Below are 18,632 nucleotides of genomic sequence, written 5' to 3' on the forward strand. Positions count from 1 at the left end.
GTTCCAACTCCACGACAGAGTCCAGGCCCAGGAGATTGTGATTTTCCAGAAGAACAGGAAAATCATCACCCTGCAACGTTCCAACTGGAAGGCCGCTGAAGCTGAGGCTCTCCACAGAGAGCAGCAGAGGCAGAGGGAGAAGGACGAGTTCGATAAGGAAGTAGAAATGTTTCTGGTCCAGACGAAAGACCTGATTGAACGAACGTCTGTCGTGAAGAAGAACACTGAGAGAACACTGAGAGTCCAGGAGAGAAAACGTCAGCAGAGGCAGAAGGACCTCGAAGAAGAGCAGGGCAAAGAGACCGAGAAAAAGCCCAAAAAATTATCCCTGAGGAAGAGATTCCTCAGGTTTTTCAGAAGGGCTTGAGGACATTTTGCTCCCTGACTGACACCCCATCGATCCATCCGTATCCCTGAAAGCCCAAACTACCTTCAGTTTGCCTCATCCTCCAACTTTACCATATTCATTACATCTTTAAAGGAATATTTCAACTTTTTGAATTTACTAGCTTTTTGCATCACTCTCCGGCTCAAGAAAATGCGACAGAAATCGTTCCTGTAACTGTGTGTGCGTTTTCGATGTAGATATGGGCAGAGGTCGTTCATCCAGGTTAGCTTAGCTCGAACACAGGTAGTCAAGGGGAGCAGGTCAAAAGATACACTTAACATTACGTTAACCCTCCTGTGTGCTTGTCATTACTTGTTTATATACCAGATTATTTTGTACTTTATATATTTTTTTACACGTTTTGTCATTTTAGAGTCCGGTATACTGGAAAGAAACCAGGAAGTGCCCATAATGGTCACACGTGTATTTGGTGTTTGAATGACAAAGTGTATACTTATATATTGCATCATATTGGGTAATTAGACAAGTCCCAACAAGCACACAGGACCGTTTACTGATGTTGTGAAGTTTATCTTTTGACCTGCTCCCCTTGACTACCAGTGTTTGAGCTAAGCTAACCTGGATGAGCGACCTTTGCCCATTTCTATATCTTAAATTCAAGCACAGTTTCCAGGAGCGGTTTCTGTTGCCTTTTCTTGAGCCGGAGAGTGAGGCTAAAAGCTAAGAGTTGAATTTTTTTTTTTTTACAATTCCTTTAAAATAAAAAAGACAAACAAACGATAAAACAAATAATAAAAAAAACAATAAAAATCAAAACAATAAAAATCAAAACAATCATGATTGATCTGAATCCTTAAGCATTTCCCTTTAAGTATTTCTACAGTAATCACTGTAACAACATTAAATACAGAGAGTAAAAAGTATAGAATAAGTTTACAGTTGTTTCATGGGGCGATACAGAACGAGTGCCAAGTCCCATTTTATTACTGGAGTGACATTACATGCTCAAGGGGAGTCAATGTCCGCACAAAACCAATTTATTTATCCATAACTTGAATATTTGACATAATATAACACAGTAAGTTATCACATTATGACATGAAACGTTCTGACAAGGACATTGGTATATTGTTATAACAATAAAAACAAATTGTTATAATGTGGTATTGTTCTAAAATGGGTTGTTGGAGTTATTACTTGAACATTTTTGTGAGTTTTAAAATGACAGCACTTTTTTTCTTTTCGTGGCATGGCAGCAATGCTCTTCTTTGAAAATAAATATTTTTATAAATAATAAATAAAAATTGAGTGACTTTTCTGGTCCTGTGTAGTAACAGTTCAGTAACATTTGGTGACACCTGTAAATTAAAGAAAAAACACACGCCATCATATTGTAAATAAATACTATTTATTGAAAATATTGCATGTAGGCGATCTTAAACAAAGTCTTGTTTGTCCTTTATTAACAACATACAGCGAGGTGCACCGCTCAGACTACAGCCCTCTTTAAAGTTGGAATGAAAATCAAGTTACAAGTCTCCTTCCAGTTTCCGTCTGAGGTCCGAAAAAATTGGCAGAAAAATGTACTGTGTACCTTCCACAATGCCACTTGAGAAAGACTGTTAGCCGTTTGTTTACGCATGCATACTTTAAAATTCCATAAAAGCACATTTTAAAGTCCATTGCACTTAGCTGAGCCTCGTGATTACACTGACGAAATAAACAAAAAAAAATGAATTAAAACAACATGAAAACGTACTCAACGGACGGGGACTGCATTTTTTTGCAATGACATCTCCCACGCACACACACACACAGACATTATCTTGGTCCATCGTAGTGACACCAGTGGTGAAAAATAAGCCAGATAGGGGTTAAAAAAAAATTCATAATTTTTTCTCTAAAAACTGGCACTTTAAGCATCAATTCTGCTTTACTTTCTAGTGTGAGGGACGGTCGTGTTTATGTTTTTTTTAAAGCTACAGTGCATAACGTCTGTCGCCCCCCAGGAGTAATTACAACCGCACTGTCAATGCATCTACATGAGGTAAAGCCTTCAGTGATGGCGCATGGATTTTATACCTTCTGCTGTACATCTAGGACTATTCTTAACAGTAGAATCAACGACTGGTTAGTAGGCTCAATCAACTTGTTTATTGGCCATTTCCATGTAAAAGTTACGCACTATAGCTTTAAATGAATTAACATCTTCTCTTCTTTCACCTGTGGCCACATGATTTGCAGATGTGCTGCAAAGTGCACGTAGCAGGCAGTGATGCGTTTAAATGTTAAAAATAAAAGCGTGATTTTGCACTTTATTAGGAGAAGATTCTATGCATCTATCTATGGATCACAAAAAAAAACCTCTTCTGAGCATTATTGTTATCGGGCACAAATACTCAATGTCTATAAAGAATTAAAAGCTAATGTAATGCTGAACATGATTTAACGATTTCGATGCAAAGGTTTGCGGCAATTCTGACATTAATGCTGAATTTGCGGAGATTAGCTTCATCTTTATTTTATTACATTTATTTTGAAATTATATTTTATACAATATTTAATTTTTTTTACTAGAAAATGCCCTTAAAATATTCCTGAATATTCTTCCGCTGCTATTCCTTAATTTCCTGTTTAATATCGGTCAATAAATGGAAGATTTAACTCCATCTCCTAATGCTGAAACTTATATTATGCTTCTAAACGATTGTAGCATTAATCTTTAAATTCTCATATATGAATCCACATATGGGACTACAAGGTTGAATTAAAAAACTAATATTTAGTGTTGGTAGATTTAGGTGGTACTTTAGCCTTAAGCCTTGATTTTATGTTTGTTTGCACACGGCTCAGAATTTACTTTCACCACTGTGTGCGACTGATATTAGCATGGCTTGTGTTTTGATAGAAAAAAAATAATTATGAATGGCACATAGGAGAATTAACTCATCTCTGAATTCTTCCGTCAAATGCCTTTTTGCTCCTACAAAATAAAACATATTTTCCATCTTCTATTTAAAATTAGTTCGACCCCTTCCTTTCCGACGGTCCAAAAAATTGGAAAATTCTCGGAGTAGGAGTTTGGAATTTTCCAGTTTTTTCCTACACATTCAAACACCTAGTTTATTTGCCTGTGTGAGCACCACTTTGAGCACGGGCATGAAGGCAGAGGTCTCGCTGAAGTTGCTGCTGCCGACGATGTGTGTGTGTATGTTGAGTCCCTCGGTGTACGATCTGGACTCTATGCTGCGCGCGATGTTGTGGAGGCCGCCCACGATGGCTGGAGAAAGCTGGAGAAAGAAGAACAGTACAAATTAGATCTGTCAACCTTATCAAATGCATTTTTTTTTTTTTTTTTTTGCATTTTCAAGCTTTATTGGATTGTACAGAGTTGAAATGGAGAGAGAGAGAGAGAGAGAGAGAGAGAGAGAGAGAGAGAGAGAGAGAGAGAGAGAGAGAGAGAGAGAGAGAGAGAGAGAGAGAGAGAGAGAGAGAGAGAGAGAGAGAGAGAGAGAGAGAGAGAGAGAGAGAGAGAGAGAGAGAGAGAGAGAGAGAGAGAGAGAGAGATGACCTGCAGTAAAGGTCCACGGGTTGGATTTGAACCCGCGACCACTGCAATGAAGGCCGGTGCCAATATGGTAACTAGCTCTATCCACTACGCCACCAGAGCGCCCCATCAAATGCATGTTTATAAAGCTAAAGTTAGGCTGGAGAGGAAAATAAAAGCACAATATAAAGCTCCAATATCTGTCAACTTTACAAAATACATGTTTATTTAGCTAAGGTTTAGTGGGGTTGGGCCGGTGTAAACATTTTCAACCAGGTTTGATTGATATTAAGCCAATCACGTATACCGGAGCTGACCACTAGGTCAATCAATCATGGAGACTTAATTTGTATAGCACTTTTCATACAACCAAATTTAGCAAAAAGTACTTAAAGGAATACTTCACACATACGGAACCGGCGTTCTATCATTATAAAATTGCTATTATAATATAATGAATGAGGTTTTTCTTTCCTCAGTCTTCCCTTGGCCCAGCTGTCCTGTTAATCCTAACCCTTCATTTTACCATGTGTGATGTCACACATGGTAAAATGAAGGGTTAGACAGTGAGACCATAAAACACTCTCTGTCTTTTCTCAGGCTAGGATGAACCGATTTCTAAAATATTTGCACATTTATACTACATAGGATCTCAGAGTTCAATACACCTTCATATTCCCACCAGTGAAGTAGGGCTTTAAATGAGATGTATTACGACGTTTTGCCATCATTTTTTTCATGGAGTGTTTACATCAACTTTGTTATTTGTGGCTTAAACTGTAGTCTTAAATTTTAAGCTCATAACACAAGTGCAAGAATTCGACCCAATCAGCCACACTCACCGTTTGCTCTCTGAGTTTGTCATAAAGCGCTTCCAGACGTTTGTTGGCGTCATCCAGTTTCCTCTTAGTTTGCTGTGAGAAAGAGCAGAACAGAGATATTACAAATCTTCAAGTAGAATTGCAGTGTAAGGACAGTATTACATATACTTTTATAATGACATTTCTTTTTGTATCAACAGTATCAATGACTGTATGTTATCTTATTTCATTTCACAAGCATGAGCTAAGTAAAAAAAAATACAAAATAAATGCAAAGGATAGTAGCACACATACTTATATGATACATTTAATTATTTTGCATTTTTAGTAGCACATATGTTTAAATTAAACTAGAGATGTAGAATTATGAAAGTAGCACATATACACTTTACAAAAATATAAACGCACCCACTTTTGTTTTTTGCTCAGAAAACCAGTCAGTTTTTTTTTAAACTTTTATTGTGTGTGTGTGTGTGTGTGTGTGTGTGTGTGTGTGTGTGTGTGTGTGTGTTGCGTTTATATTTGTGTTCAGTGTATTTAAATTAAAGCAACAGATATAGAGGTAGAGCTAGTAAAAGAAAAGTAGCGTCACTCATGACAGTAGCTCATATACTTAAATTAAATTAGGCATTTAGAGGTAGATTTTCTCTACTTATGACATCTATTGCAGTATGTCCGTCCTGGGAGAGGGATCCCTTACTCTGTCGACTCTCCCTGAGATTTCTTAAATTTTTTTTATTCCCGGTAAAGGGTTTTTACTGGGAGTTTTTTCTCAGCCGAGCTAAGGGTGTAAGGGCAGGGTGTCATATTGTATCATATTGTATCATATTGTATGAAATGTAAAGCCCACTGAGACAAATGTATTTCTGATTTTGGGCTATACAAATAAAACTGATTTGATATAGTTGAACTCACGGGGTCGGTAGCTACAGCCAAACACTTCTGGATCAAACCCTCGAAGGTGTTCTTCAGCACCAGATGCTCATCGGGGATCGGCTTCTTCAAGATCTTCTCAGCAGGAATGGACTGCAGGGGCTGTGTGTGTGTGTGTGTGTGTGTGTGTGTGTGAGAGAGAGAGAGAGAGAGAGAGAGAGAGAGAGAGTGAGTGAGTGAGTGAGTGAGTGAGTGAGTGAGTGAGTGAGTGAGTGAGTGAGTGAGTGAGTGAGTGAGTGAGTGAGAGAGAGAGAGAGAGAGAGAGAGAAAATAAAGGTATTTTAGCCTTTTCTTAACAGCAGTGCCTTGGTGTTCACATTGTTCTGCTGCTATCCCTGATGTTTTTTTGTGTCAGAATGGAACACATTTGATTCTGTAATCTATTTACTGTGACGAATGTTCATTAATATGCCTATTCCCTACAACGAAATAAATAAAAACACATGTTCACTGTGTCTATTACAGTCTGTCTATTAAGAATCTATTACAAACTCCTTTTGCAGCAGTAGGATTTTTACTTTTATGCCTAATACAGTTTGTGCAGAAATAATAATAATAATAATAATAATAATAATAATAATAATAATAATAATAATAAAATAAAATAACCAAATAAATATATGTTAGCTGTGTACTGTGAGAATAATTTAAATTTTATAGTAGTGTGCTTTTTAAACTTATACACTTTTGTATGTTTAGTAACTTCACATGCATTCACTATTTGTAACTGCACATAACAAAACTGTATATGCAGAGGCAGGCAGTTTCAGTAGGTACTTTGCCCAAGGTCAGGGGAGAACTATTTGTGTGGGATGAGCCTGCACATGACAACCGGCCTAGCAACGACCCCGCACCCTCCCTTCACCTCTCTTATGAGCACTCTCTTAGTAAAACATGAAATGTATCTTATGAAGACCAGCAAGAAGAAGACGTCATCGGCCAGCCTCTAACACATAGTCAACCAATCAGAAATAATGTATTTGTTTCCATATAACACTTTGTCTCACCATTTTGTCTTCAGTCTTACTGGGGACGTTTTTTGAGAATCCAGTAAGCTCTATGTAGGCCTACATGTTTCTGCTCACTCAATTTAGATAATAAATCTTTAAGCTTTGAAATAAATCTTCTACTTGTTTTTCCTTCTTCAACTCTGGTTAAAAGAACACGGTAGAATTTTATTTCTAACAGTACCTGTATGTGTTCTCCGGTGGGTGCCCCTGGAGCCCCCTCCATGCTGGTTGGAGGCATGGCGGCGGGGTTCATGGTCGTCGGGGAGAGAGTCTGCTGTTGGTAGGGGCCCTGGTTCCCGTGGTGACCCTGCTGGTTGCCGTGGTGACCCTGGGGGGGGAGGGGCTGGGGGTCAGCGGCGCCCAGAGGAGACATGATGGGGGCCGGGGGGGCATACTGCTGCGGAGCCGGCTGAAATATAATAAAATAACGTTTTATTTATTATATATTTATCTATATATCCTGTTAGGATTTTTTACATTTTATAATTGTTTTACATTCTTTTATGATTTATTATTCACTTCAAGAAGAAAGCTTAAATGTAGAAAAATAAAACTGCTGTTGGATGAAAAATTTACGTTTTATTTTGAAATTACTGACATTCTGTACAGAAGAGTATTGGGGTCATGGATGAGATTAAAAAAAAACATATATTATTATGCACTTCAAGAAAAAAGTTAAAATTTTAGAAAACGACATAGATCATTTATATGTCTTCACAGATAAACTCACCTTCTTCTTTGTTGCTCTGCTCAGAGCTGGAGGGTCGTTCCAGCCATTCTGAGGTCCTGCAGAAAGAAACAGTCTTAAAGGTGCAGTGTGTAATATGACATCATCAAGAAAGTTCTAGAAAGTTCTAGAATGCAACGCTCCCTGGATAACCCCAACCCTTTAGAATAATAGCAGAAGCTACAGTGGCCTTCAAGGACAAGAACAATTCTAAATTCTAAACAATGCACCTGATGACATTCCAACCAACATGGATTCCTCCATAAGACTTGCCCGCTCAATGTACAAAATCTAATATTAATATTTGTAATTCTCCGCTCAGGAAGATAATTCAGATCATTGGCAGAGGTGATTTTACACCAATGAGGACATATTTATGAATGAGGATATTGATTTTAGCTAATAAATTACTTAAAATGTTACACAGTGTCCCTTTAACCCACTTACTCACTCTCACACTACCAGGGCACAGTCCATTTCATGTTTTAAAAATGTGTCTGATAGAAAATTATTTGATTTAAACAACATGTAAAGTAGTTACGAGGAACTTAATTTCTATAAGCTTTTTTTGAAACAAATCAAATTTTTCCTCTGATGATCACTACCGCTTTTGTCCAAAGGGGCCGCTAGGATTAATGAACACAAACTGAAAGTTCCTCGTAGCCACTTTAACAAGGTAATGTTCTGATCTTTTTGGATTAAATGATAAATTATTAATCAAACTATTAAACAATTTAATCAAAAAAATGTGTTTAAATAAAAGGTTCTCATTTGTCAAACATTTTATTTAAAAACAATTAAAATCTTTTTAAAATTTTTTTAAATGGTTTACTTTCAATCAAATTGTGAATGTTTAAAAAAAAAAAAATTATAATGCCGTTCGTGGACTACGAATCCGAGCCAGTTCAGACCAGTTCTCTGCCCTGTACCTGAGAGTGGATAATTTACTAATCTAACAAAATGTGTTTAAAAAGGTTGTTATAATTACATATTTTCTTTTTTTTATATAATCAATCAATCAATCAAACTATGAATTTGTTTGATAACAATACGGCCGCACTTGCAATAATTTTTTTAATGCATTTGAATTTTTTTGGGGAACACGGCCGTTCTATCATCATGTATCCTATAATATATATATTATCATAACACAATGATAATAATATAATCTATTAATTATGATGATCAGAGGCAGTTCAGATTCAGCCCAGTTCTCTGCCCTGTACCTGAGAGTGGAGCGGCAGGCATGTAGGCCACAGGAGAGCCGGGGCCGCCATGTTGGAAGGACGGGCGGCGCTCCGAGGGCAACGAATTCAACGGCGGCGCATTGGGATAGACAGGGGAGGTCGGGCAGGATGTGGGAGAGAAAGGGGGAGGGGCTTGATAGACAGACGAGGAAGTGGAAGAGAAAGAAGGCGGGGCTTGTCCAGGGTAGACAGGGGAAGATGGCTGCTGCTGCTGTTGTTGTTGTTGTGTGTAGTGAGAGAGAAAGCCCGGTGGCTCGGCGGCCGGGACAGTGGAAGAGATAGAGGAAGGGTAGAGAGGAGGAGGCTGGGGGGCTGCAGTAGAGGTGGAAGAAGAGGGGTATTGGAAGGGCTGATAGAGGGCGGGGGAAGGTACCCCGGGCCCAGCAGGGTACTGGCTGGCCTGGGGGTAGGCTGAGGGGTTCACAGAGAGAGGGAACAAGATGAGATGATGCGGTTAGTTTGACTACTGATAACGTGCAAAAAGGCCTTAAAGGTGGAGTCAGAGATTCTGGAGAATTGATTGTTGTGAAAAAGTCAAAATCAGTGAATATCTCCTCACGATCCACTACCTGTCTGTACTGTGTGTGCGATGAAAAAAAAGCTTGGATAATACACAGCCTAAGCTCTGTAAACTGTATGTAAACATAGCTGGTAACATTCCCATTTAAAAAAGGAGCCTAGGCTGTGTATTAACACTGGATTTTTTTTCAGCTCACACACAGTACGGACAGGTAGCAGATTGTGACGAGATATTCACTGATTTTTGACAGAAAAGTGATTTTGACAACAAGCGTTCTCCAGAATCACTGACTGCACCTTTAAATAAACAGATTCAGGCTAGTTACAGCACAGTGCATGCTGAAAGGATTTAAGTTTAGCTTGTAGAGTACAGAAGACAAGACAACATGCTAAGAGACAAGCATAATACAAAGTTATTCAAACAAGGCATTCACATAGTCTGTTAGTTAGTATACTAAGCAGCATTCAAGTCAAACATTACCAGAGGAAAATGCTTGTAAGTGTTTTGAGGCTACAAGTCTTTAGGTTGTATGATATGTTAAATCTCTTACGCTGGTATTGGTGTGAGATCATGTAAGCAGGAGTGGAGGAGGCCGGTGGGGGGGGCCCGCCCGCTGAGAGGGACGGGGGCATGGCGTACATCGGGTTCAGAGGCTCCATCTGCTAAAATAACACACACACACACAATATACACAGATTATTATACATGGATATATAATACCCAGATTAAAAGGTGGAGTCAACAATTCTGGATTTTTTTTGTTTTCAAAATCAGTGAGTATCTCCTCACGATCCGCTACCTGTTCGTACTGTGTGTGCACTGAACAAGTGTCAATACACAGCCTAGGCTCTGTAAACAGGAATGTTGACTTTTTTTAAATACCCTTTGTTTACATACCAGTTTACAGAGCCTAGGCACACACAGTACAGACAGGTAGCGGATCTTGAGGAGAAATTCACTGATTTTGACTAAAAGAGATTTGGACAACAAGCGTTCTCCAGAATCACTGTCTCCACCTTTAATGTAGCGTTGTATGATTTAGACAAGCAGACAAATGTTACTGATGTCAAATGAAAGACTTGAATGGTCCAGTGCATGCAAGACATCCCAGGACAAACAGGAAACAGCCATAGCTTCAACAGCAACTAGCGGTTGCTATGGGGAAAATGCGGGCTTGGGAACATCTGTAAACATCAGCAGGGCTGTGTTGTAAAAGCCCTACTAACGTCCTCCCTCCCACATACTCAACATGTATATACTACATACTGTCTACTTAAAGCCCTACTAACGTCCTCCCTCCCACATACTCAACATGTATATACTACATACTGTCTACTTAAAGCCCTACTAACGTCCTCCCTCCCACATACTCAACATGTATATACTACATACTGTCTACTTAAAGCCCTACTAACGTCCTCCCTCCCACATACTCAACATGTTTATACTACATACTGTCTACTTAAAGCCCTACTAATGTCCTCCCTCCTACATACTCAACATGTTTATACTACATACTGTCTACTTAACCATCGATTGTGTATGCGAGGTTCGTCGGACCGTTTACACTGAAGTATACAGAAGCAATAATGAATTCTAAAAAAAAAAACTTCCATGTCGTTTGAAAAGACGCAATGCATTGTGGGGCAGTTGAATATAGGAAAAGTTACCTATCGATCCATACACAAAATCTTCTCGTATTAGTATGAGTAGGATGTTAGTAGGGCTTTTAGTATGAGTAGGACGTTAGCAGGGCTTTGAGTATGAGTAGGACGTTAGTAGGGCTTTTAACACAGCCCATAGGTGTGTGTAAACCTGGTGCTAGGTCATGCTAGGTCGTGCTAGCGTGCTAAGGGGTCAGTGGGTCATTCTACCTGCTGGTCGGGGGGTCCCGCTGCCTGGGGAGGGAGGGGGGCAGTGGGGAGGGCTGTGGGGGTTTGGTTACTCCAGGAGGTGACAGTGGAAGCAGCCCTCACCTGAAGCACAGAGACACACACGGCACAATGATGGCCGCAGCAAGAGGAGGGGATGGAAGGATGGAGGGTTTTTTTCCCCACTATTTTTAATTTAAGAGTGTGGTCTTGCAATTTGAGAGCATGATATATTGATTTCACATTCAGATTGGTTGTAGTTCTTTTACCTTAAACTTTCCCCTTACACTAGATGTGTGCGATAGACAAAAAATATTAGTTTTGTTGATATTTTATATCCCTCAAAAATTGGATTTTGTAAAAGATTTATATTGTACTAGCTTGCTCTAGTTAACAGTATATTAGATGTTAATGATAATATTAAGAAAAACATGCTCTCAAATAAAAAGACCACACTCTTGAATAAAGATAGCAAAAAACATCTCCATAGGGAATGGGAACGAGGAGGTGGGGGTGGGGAGGGGGGGTGGGGGGTGGGGAGGGGGGGTCACCGAACAACAAAACACCACAAAGCATTGGACCAGAGCCAGGGTTCAAATTACAGGAACACCCAAAAAAAAGAAAAGGTGTTTATCATACGCTATCAAGCACCAAAGTTAAGCATAGTCAAATTATTCATCACCAATATTTTACTATTACATTTAGGAATAAGTTTTGATTTAAACCCTGGCTGGAAGGGATCTTCAATGGAATGAAATGGAAAACAACACAAGAGCAAACTGCAGGTTAGTGTGTGTGTGTGTGTGTGTGTGTGTGTGTGTGTGTGTGTGTGTGTGTGTGTGTGTGTGTGTGTGTGTGTGTGTGAGAGTGTGTTAGCGATGGGGTCTGATAGCATTTTATCGCTAAGTGAAAAGAAAACTTGATATGTGATAGAAACTCGTGAACTCACGGGCTGGTAATACTGCTGCTGAGCTGGGGCAGAGGTGGGAGGTGTGGGCATCTGTGGAGGGGCTGCTGCAGTGGGCTGGGGGACCATCGCAGGCTGGGGGATAGAATAGAACATAATATCATAACATAAAACATTAAGAACAGATTAAACAAACATAAAGAGTTAGAAAGTAGTCAGTACGGGGCTTGCATCTTATCAGTCACTTGAGTTAATATAATATTGATTGCACTTGGAATAAATTATTTAAAATATACATATATATAGAAACTCGAAAAATTAGAATATCGTGCAAAAGGTCATTTATTTCAGTAATTCAACTTAAAAGGTGAAACTCATATATTATAAAGACTCATTACATGCAAAGTGAGATATCTCAAGCCTTTATTTGTTATAATTTTGGTTTTTATGGTTTACAGCTTATGAAAGCCCCAAATTCAAAATCCCAGAAAATTTGAATATCACATGAAATCAATAAAAAAGGGATTTTAAATACAGAAATGTCGGCCCTCTATAAAGTATAATCATCCATATGTACTCACTACTTGGTTTGGGCCCCTTTTGCATGAATTCTTGCCTCAATTCCAATTCATTTTCCATGACATTCTAATAATATGAGTTTCACCTGTATATATAAAGTAATCAAATGAAACAAAAACACCATATCCTTTAGATTGGTTTACCATGGAGGGTTGGGGGACCCTGGCTGGCTGAGGCTGGATGGGGGTGAAGAGATGCTGGGTCTGGGTGTGTGTTGGCTGGGGTCTGGCCTGGGGTTGAGTTGGGGCCTGGGGCTGCTGTTGAACTGGAGCTCTCTGTGTTTGTACCGGGGCCACAGGAGCCACCGGAGCTACTGCCGGCTGCTGCTGATGTCCTAATGCCCGACTGAGGCGCTCACGAAGCTGCTGGATGGCAACCTGGGAGGGACAAAATATGTCAAATACAATTCAAATATTTTCTCTTTTTTTTTCAAAACTTTTTATTATAGTTAAAAAAAACAATGCAACAATTTCCCTGACCAATCTCAGACAAAATAAATAATTTAGAGATATAGAAATATAATTCAATTTCTTTTTTCTTCTCTTTTCAATTTTAAATATGAGGAGAGGTTTGTGATGGATAACTATTAGATCACATCTCTTCATAGCGACACATGACAATAATACCCAATAATATAGTTAATAATGATCCAAACACAATAAAGAAATATTTTCTAATGGTGGATTTCTATTCCGACTCTCAAAAAAATAAAAATGTTATTTCTTCTTCTTGCAACCTGGGAGGGACAAAATAGGAGTGTGAGATTGAGGTTAGGTTAGACTGTGCACACGGAGTCACTTGCACAAGCTCCAAGCTGTGTTCAATACATGGAGATTCAAAAATGACATCAAGGGTTTCTGCAGAGCTCAACAATAACAGTAACTTCAATGTATATTGGGCTTTTCAAGGGACCCAAGGCCGCTAACAAATAAATAAATAAATAAATAGGACTAAATTAAAGGTGCAGTGTGTAATATGACATCATCGAGAAAGTTCTACAAAGTTCTAGAATGCAACGCTCCCTGGGTAACCCCAACCCTTTCGAATAATAACAGAAGCTACAGTGGCCTTCAAGGACAAGAACAATTCTAAATTTTAAACAATGCACCTGATGACATTCCAACTATGACACTTTCAAGATGGTGGCACTAGGCCTTGGTCCAAAATATGCAGAAATATGGACATATATGAGACCCTTTCTAAGGGAAAAAATAATAATTCAAAACATTCTTTACAGCTATTATGCACTAAATTAAATGTACTTATGGATATTATAATTACTTTCTACAAAATCTGCTAGGAAATAAAACCCCAAATTCTACACACTGCAGGTTTAAGACTTTAGTTCTATACAAGTCCTTTAAGACTAACCTACAGAATGAAATGTAAAACCTGATGATGGAAAACTATTGATGTGCTACAGACCTGGTTTGTGTTGTCGGGCAGGTATGTGATGGCTACAGACAGACAGACAGACAGACAGACAGACAGACAGACAGACAGATAGACAGATAGACAGATAGACAGATAGACAGATAGACAGATAGACAGATAGACAGATAGACAGATAGACAGATAGACAGATAGACAGATAGACAGATAGACAGATAGACAGATAGACAGATAGACAGATAGACAGATAGACAGATAGACAGATAGATAGACAGATAGATAGATAGATAGATAGATAGATAGACAGACAGACAGACAGACAGACAGACAGACAGACAGACAGACAGACAGACAGACAGACAGACAGACCTGGTTGGTATTGTCAGGCAGGTACTTGATGGCTGTGGACAGGCTGCCCTGAGATGCTAGCAGGTTAGCGTACTGGCTCATCTTCTCAGCCAGCAGGATGCCGATAGCAGTGGGACCGGAGCGCTGCGTCTGCTCTACTGCCCGACGCAAAACCACAACCTTCTCTACAAGGTCCTGAGGGAGGGAGACAGGTGATGTTAGTGTTATAGTGTTATACTTAGATTAAAGATGGAGGCTGCAGTTTACAAACTGTTTGCAAGATTTTCGGTCAATTTCTGAGCAACAGAACCAGCTTAAAAAACACAATTTGAAGCCGAACCCTTTCACTGCAATTTTTGGCATTGCACCAAATTCAGGCTTACCTAAAGTGAAGCTGAGAGTACTGGCCTTCACCTCACTACTTGCTCGCAGGGCTATCCTACTCAAGTGGAAAGATCCTGCTCCTCCTTCCCACTCACATTGGATTCGAGACATTATGGCATGTATGAATTTAGAGAAAATACGTTACACAACCCAGGGATCCGAGAATAAATTTGACCGAATTTGGCGCCCCTTCCTAAATTATTTAAAAAAAACAATAACTATAGAAGAGTAGCTACCCCCCCTTTTTATTTGATTTAATTTTATTTCTTTATGTGTGTTTTTTTTTTTTTTTTTTCATATTGATTGTTTATTTTTGTTTAATGTTGTGTATATTTCGTGTTGTTGGGTGTGAGGGTGGGATGTGGGTGGGGTATGTTCGGGGAAAAAAAAAGGGGAAAAAATTTGTACTAATCGTGCTACAATTTCTATGTTACGAACATTTAATAAAAAAACCTTTGAAAGAAAAACACAATTTGACTCATTTCCTTCTCCACCAAGTCCTGAGGGAGGGAAACATGGCATGGAAACACGATTCAAATGTATGTTTTTACACAAATTCAGCTCATTTCATTAACCATTAACCTTAATGATCCTCATTTTCAATGATGTCGAGTCAAATAGAGTCAATATTAGATTACAATGCATAATATGGACAAAGATGCTGCCCTTATGCGTCGTGTCCATAATAATAATAATAATGATAATAATAATTGATAGGATTTATATAGCGCTTTTTTGCAGGTCACTCAAAGACACTTTACATCACATAGAATATACAGTACATAAAAGAAAGAAAAACTAATAAATCTCTTATAGCGGCAGTGCCCACCTGTAGAGATTAAAGCTATAGTGCAAGGCAAGGCAAGGCAAGTTTATTTATATAGCACAATTCAGACACAAGGCCACTCAAAGTGCTTTACAGGGGCAAGATTAGAATACATAAAACACATTATAAAACATTTAAAAGCGAATAAAAGAAGCAAATAAAATAAAAATTGCAGGTTAAAATGGAAACAAAAAAGTCTTCAGACTCGATTTAAAAGAACTGAGAGTTGCAGCAGACCTCAAGTTTTCTGGGAGTTTGTTCCAGATTGTTGGTGCATAATAACTAAAAGCTGCTTCTCCTTGTTTAGTCCTAACTCTAGGGACTGTAAGTAGACCTGTCCCAGACGACCTACGAAGTGCGTAACTTTCTCAACACACCTGTAGAGAGAGTGGGCCGTGTCCGTCCTGGGCCCTCGTCCAGCAGGAGACCAGTTTCTCCACGTTGCCGGCGCAGATGTAGCAGAGACAGGCCTGGGCTTGGAGCTCCGCGTCTGCTGCTGCCTCTAGCCGCTGCCCCAGGAGGTCTGGAGAAACAGACAGGTTAAGTTAGGGGAGGACATGTTCATAGCAAAGATACTGACAAAAAATGTTGATCTTTCACACAACAATATGCAAAGGCGCATCTACATGAGGTAAAGCCTTCGGTGATGGCGCATGGATTTTATGCCTTCTGCTGTACGTCCAGGTTTTTTTCTTAGCAGTAGAATCAACAACTGAACATTCTTTTTCAACTGGTGTCGCCCCCTGACATTTCTTTGTCAAGGGGCGTCACACCAGTTTGTAAATGCTGCCATACTGAGAAATACAGAGAGAGTTTTGTGGAGCTGATATATAGGCTTAAATCAGCGACGATTTGACGATTGCTTGAATGTAACCGACATTCATTTATATGAAAAAGTTACGCACACACAACAATAAGCACGTTTCCTCAAACTAACTGACCTGAGTGTAGAGAACTCCTGTGGCTGAGCGTACACACACACACACACACACACACACACACACACACACACACACACACACACACACACACACACACACACACACACACACACACACACACACACACACACACACACACACACACACACACACACACACACACACACACACACTTCGTAGCCCTAATGTAACAGCACTGACCACAGAGCGAGGAGAACTCTCCCGGCTGAGCGTAGGTCATCACAGCAGCCAGAGCTTCTCTCCAGTTCTGCAGCTCACACGTCTTCAGGATGTCGTGCCAATCCTTCATCACCACCGCACTGATCAGCTGAGGGAAAACAACACTGTTATTCATACACACATACAGCTCTGGAAAAAAATTGAGAGACCACTCTAAATGTTCAGTGTCTCTTGTTTTACTATTCATAGGCACATGTTTGAGTAGAATGAACATTTTGGTTTTACACTATAAACTACTGACAACATTTCTACCAAATTCCTCCAAACATATTGTCATTAAGAGCATTTCCATTTAGCAATTTAGAGATAAAGATTGAAGAAAAATCCAGACTGGTCTTTTTATAGTAAAATATATTAATAATGACTCCATATTTATTTTATACATATTTAATTGTAAGAGCAAAAAGAAGTGGAATATATTTGATATGCTTCTTTATTTTTCTTATTCGTGAAAAAAAGTTTTTGTGCTTTTCGTTTGGTTTAGTATTTTTGATGTCTGAAAGTAAATGTATTCAATTTGATTCAAAAAGTTAACATCTTATAGTGTTATTGTTCATATTTACAGCATTCCTACTAAGTATAATTTTTTTGTGAAAAAAAAAAAAAAAAAAAGATAAAAATAGTAAGAAAAAATCTCCTCTTTGTTGTTACCTTGGTGATCTTGCTGTGTGTCTTGGTGAAATACTTCTTCTGTGTTTTCTCCAGCAGCTCGTTGCCCCCGGCGATGGCCAGGATGATGCTGTCCGCCATTCTGTTGTCATGGAGACAGAGCTCGACGGCGCCCTCGAAGTCTCCGGTCAGCAAGGCCTGTGTGATCAGCCCGTCCACGTCTGAAAAGAAAGGAAAATGTGTTTTAAAAAAGGGTGTTAAATGGGTCCTTGCTCACTCTTGTACTGCTTACTGAACCTTTGATACTTTTCTGTGGGCTATGAATGTACATCTACAGACGGCGTAGTGAGAAGTATGACATGTAAGGGTTAATGCCCGACGAGGTGTCCATGTATCAGGGATTAATAGATACAGATAGACAGTGAAGCCGGGCTTTGGTGGCTAAATACATGTAATTATTATTGACTGTTATGTATGGACCTGGAAAATCATATAAAAAAAAAAAAGTATTACTCGTTCATACTTCATCGCACAATCTTCATTTAGACTTAAAAATGTTCAGCAACTTTCATTAAGTTATTGTTCCATTCAACTTTTTAATCACATTCAAAGAGTTAAAAATATTCAATGTATTTGTATAAACACCATGTCAAATTCAGAATTTCAGCGTGCGCTTGTGTTGTTATTTTTCTTTTGTATGTTAATAAATACGTTCTAAACATGTTGTAATGATACTTGTATGTTGTTGAGGAACCCTTTAAAGATGGGTCCATAGCGACTAGTGACAAAAATAAAAACAAAAACACGCTTTGGATAACAAATTCAGCTAATCATCTAGACATGGCCGAGCAGTTAATAAGGAGACCACAAATTCCTGTGACATATTTACATAGTAAAGCTTTAAAAGGTGTTTACCTTTGCTGATGCTGAGACTGACTCCCTCTGTGTTGGCTGGAGTGGGAGCGGGAGGAGCGGGAGTGAAAACAGGGGACGGATCCGGAGCGGGAACAGGAGCCAGTGTTTGGGATGGGACCACAGCAGGAGCCAGGGCCTCGGTCACAACAGGGGCGGGTGGGGTTAGAGCAGCAGGGGCGGGTGGGGTTAGAGCAGGAGTGAGGGTTTGGGTAACAATAGGAGGTGGTGCTAGTTCCTCTATTGGTTCCTCCACTGGCGCTGAGATCTCTACTGGAATGGGCTCCTCAACCACTGGTGCTGGAGCCTCCTGGAACAAAGGAAATATGTTTTTTTATTAAATAAGATCTGATGCCACAACTGATCAGTTTAAGTCCTTGTTAAAAAAAAACACTTATTTTCCTCGGCTTTTATCTCTAGCTGAGAGCGTTCTATCCCAGCAGCGCCAACCAGAACTTTTCACTATTGT

General features: G+C 39.3%; 1 protein-coding gene across 5 annotated transcripts in view; it reads right to left on the bottom strand.

The window, feature by feature from the left end:
• Window positions 1-1,738: 1,738 nt before the first annotated feature.
• The window catches only part of sec31a (SEC31 homolog A, COPII coat complex component), a 32,203-nt gene continuing 15,309 nt past the window's right edge, over window positions 1,739-18,632 (bottom strand). The window contains exons 17-31 of one of the 5 annotated variants that reach the window (XM_080046997.1): window positions 18,167-18,473; window positions 17,294-17,472; window positions 16,604-16,730; window positions 15,839-15,984; window positions 14,273-14,446; window positions 12,655-12,888; window positions 11,975-12,067; window positions 11,029-11,130; window positions 9,705-9,813; window positions 8,614-9,045; window positions 7,391-7,446; window positions 6,842-7,069; window positions 5,633-5,752; window positions 4,739-4,810; window positions 1,739-3,639 (exon numbers count right to left, since the gene is read on the bottom strand). In XM_080046997.1, coding sequence (XP_079903123.1) covers window positions 3,460-3,639; window positions 4,739-4,810; window positions 5,633-5,752; window positions 6,842-7,069; window positions 7,391-7,446; window positions 8,614-9,045; window positions 9,705-9,813; window positions 11,029-11,130; window positions 11,975-12,067; window positions 12,655-12,888; window positions 14,273-14,446; window positions 15,839-15,984; window positions 16,604-16,730; window positions 17,294-17,472; window positions 18,167-18,473 — 2,559 coding nt within the window. In that variant the 3' untranslated portion in view covers window positions 1,739-3,459. Of the gene's footprint in view, window positions 3,640-4,738; window positions 4,811-5,632; window positions 5,753-6,841; window positions 7,070-7,390; window positions 7,447-8,613; window positions 9,046-9,704; window positions 9,817-11,028; window positions 11,131-11,974; window positions 12,068-12,654; window positions 12,889-14,272; window positions 14,447-15,838; window positions 15,985-16,603; window positions 16,731-17,293; window positions 17,473-18,166; window positions 18,474-18,632 lie in introns of all 5 variants that reach the window. The other 4 variants (XM_080046996.1, XM_080046999.1, XM_080046998.1 and 1 more) reach the window with 4 other exon arrangements.

Source organism: Ammodytes marinus (assembly GCF_949987685.1).
Source record: "Ammodytes marinus genome assembly, chromosome: 18".
In the NCBI taxonomy this organism is placed as follows: Eukaryota; Metazoa; Chordata; class Actinopteri; order Uranoscopiformes; family Ammodytidae; genus Ammodytes; species Ammodytes marinus.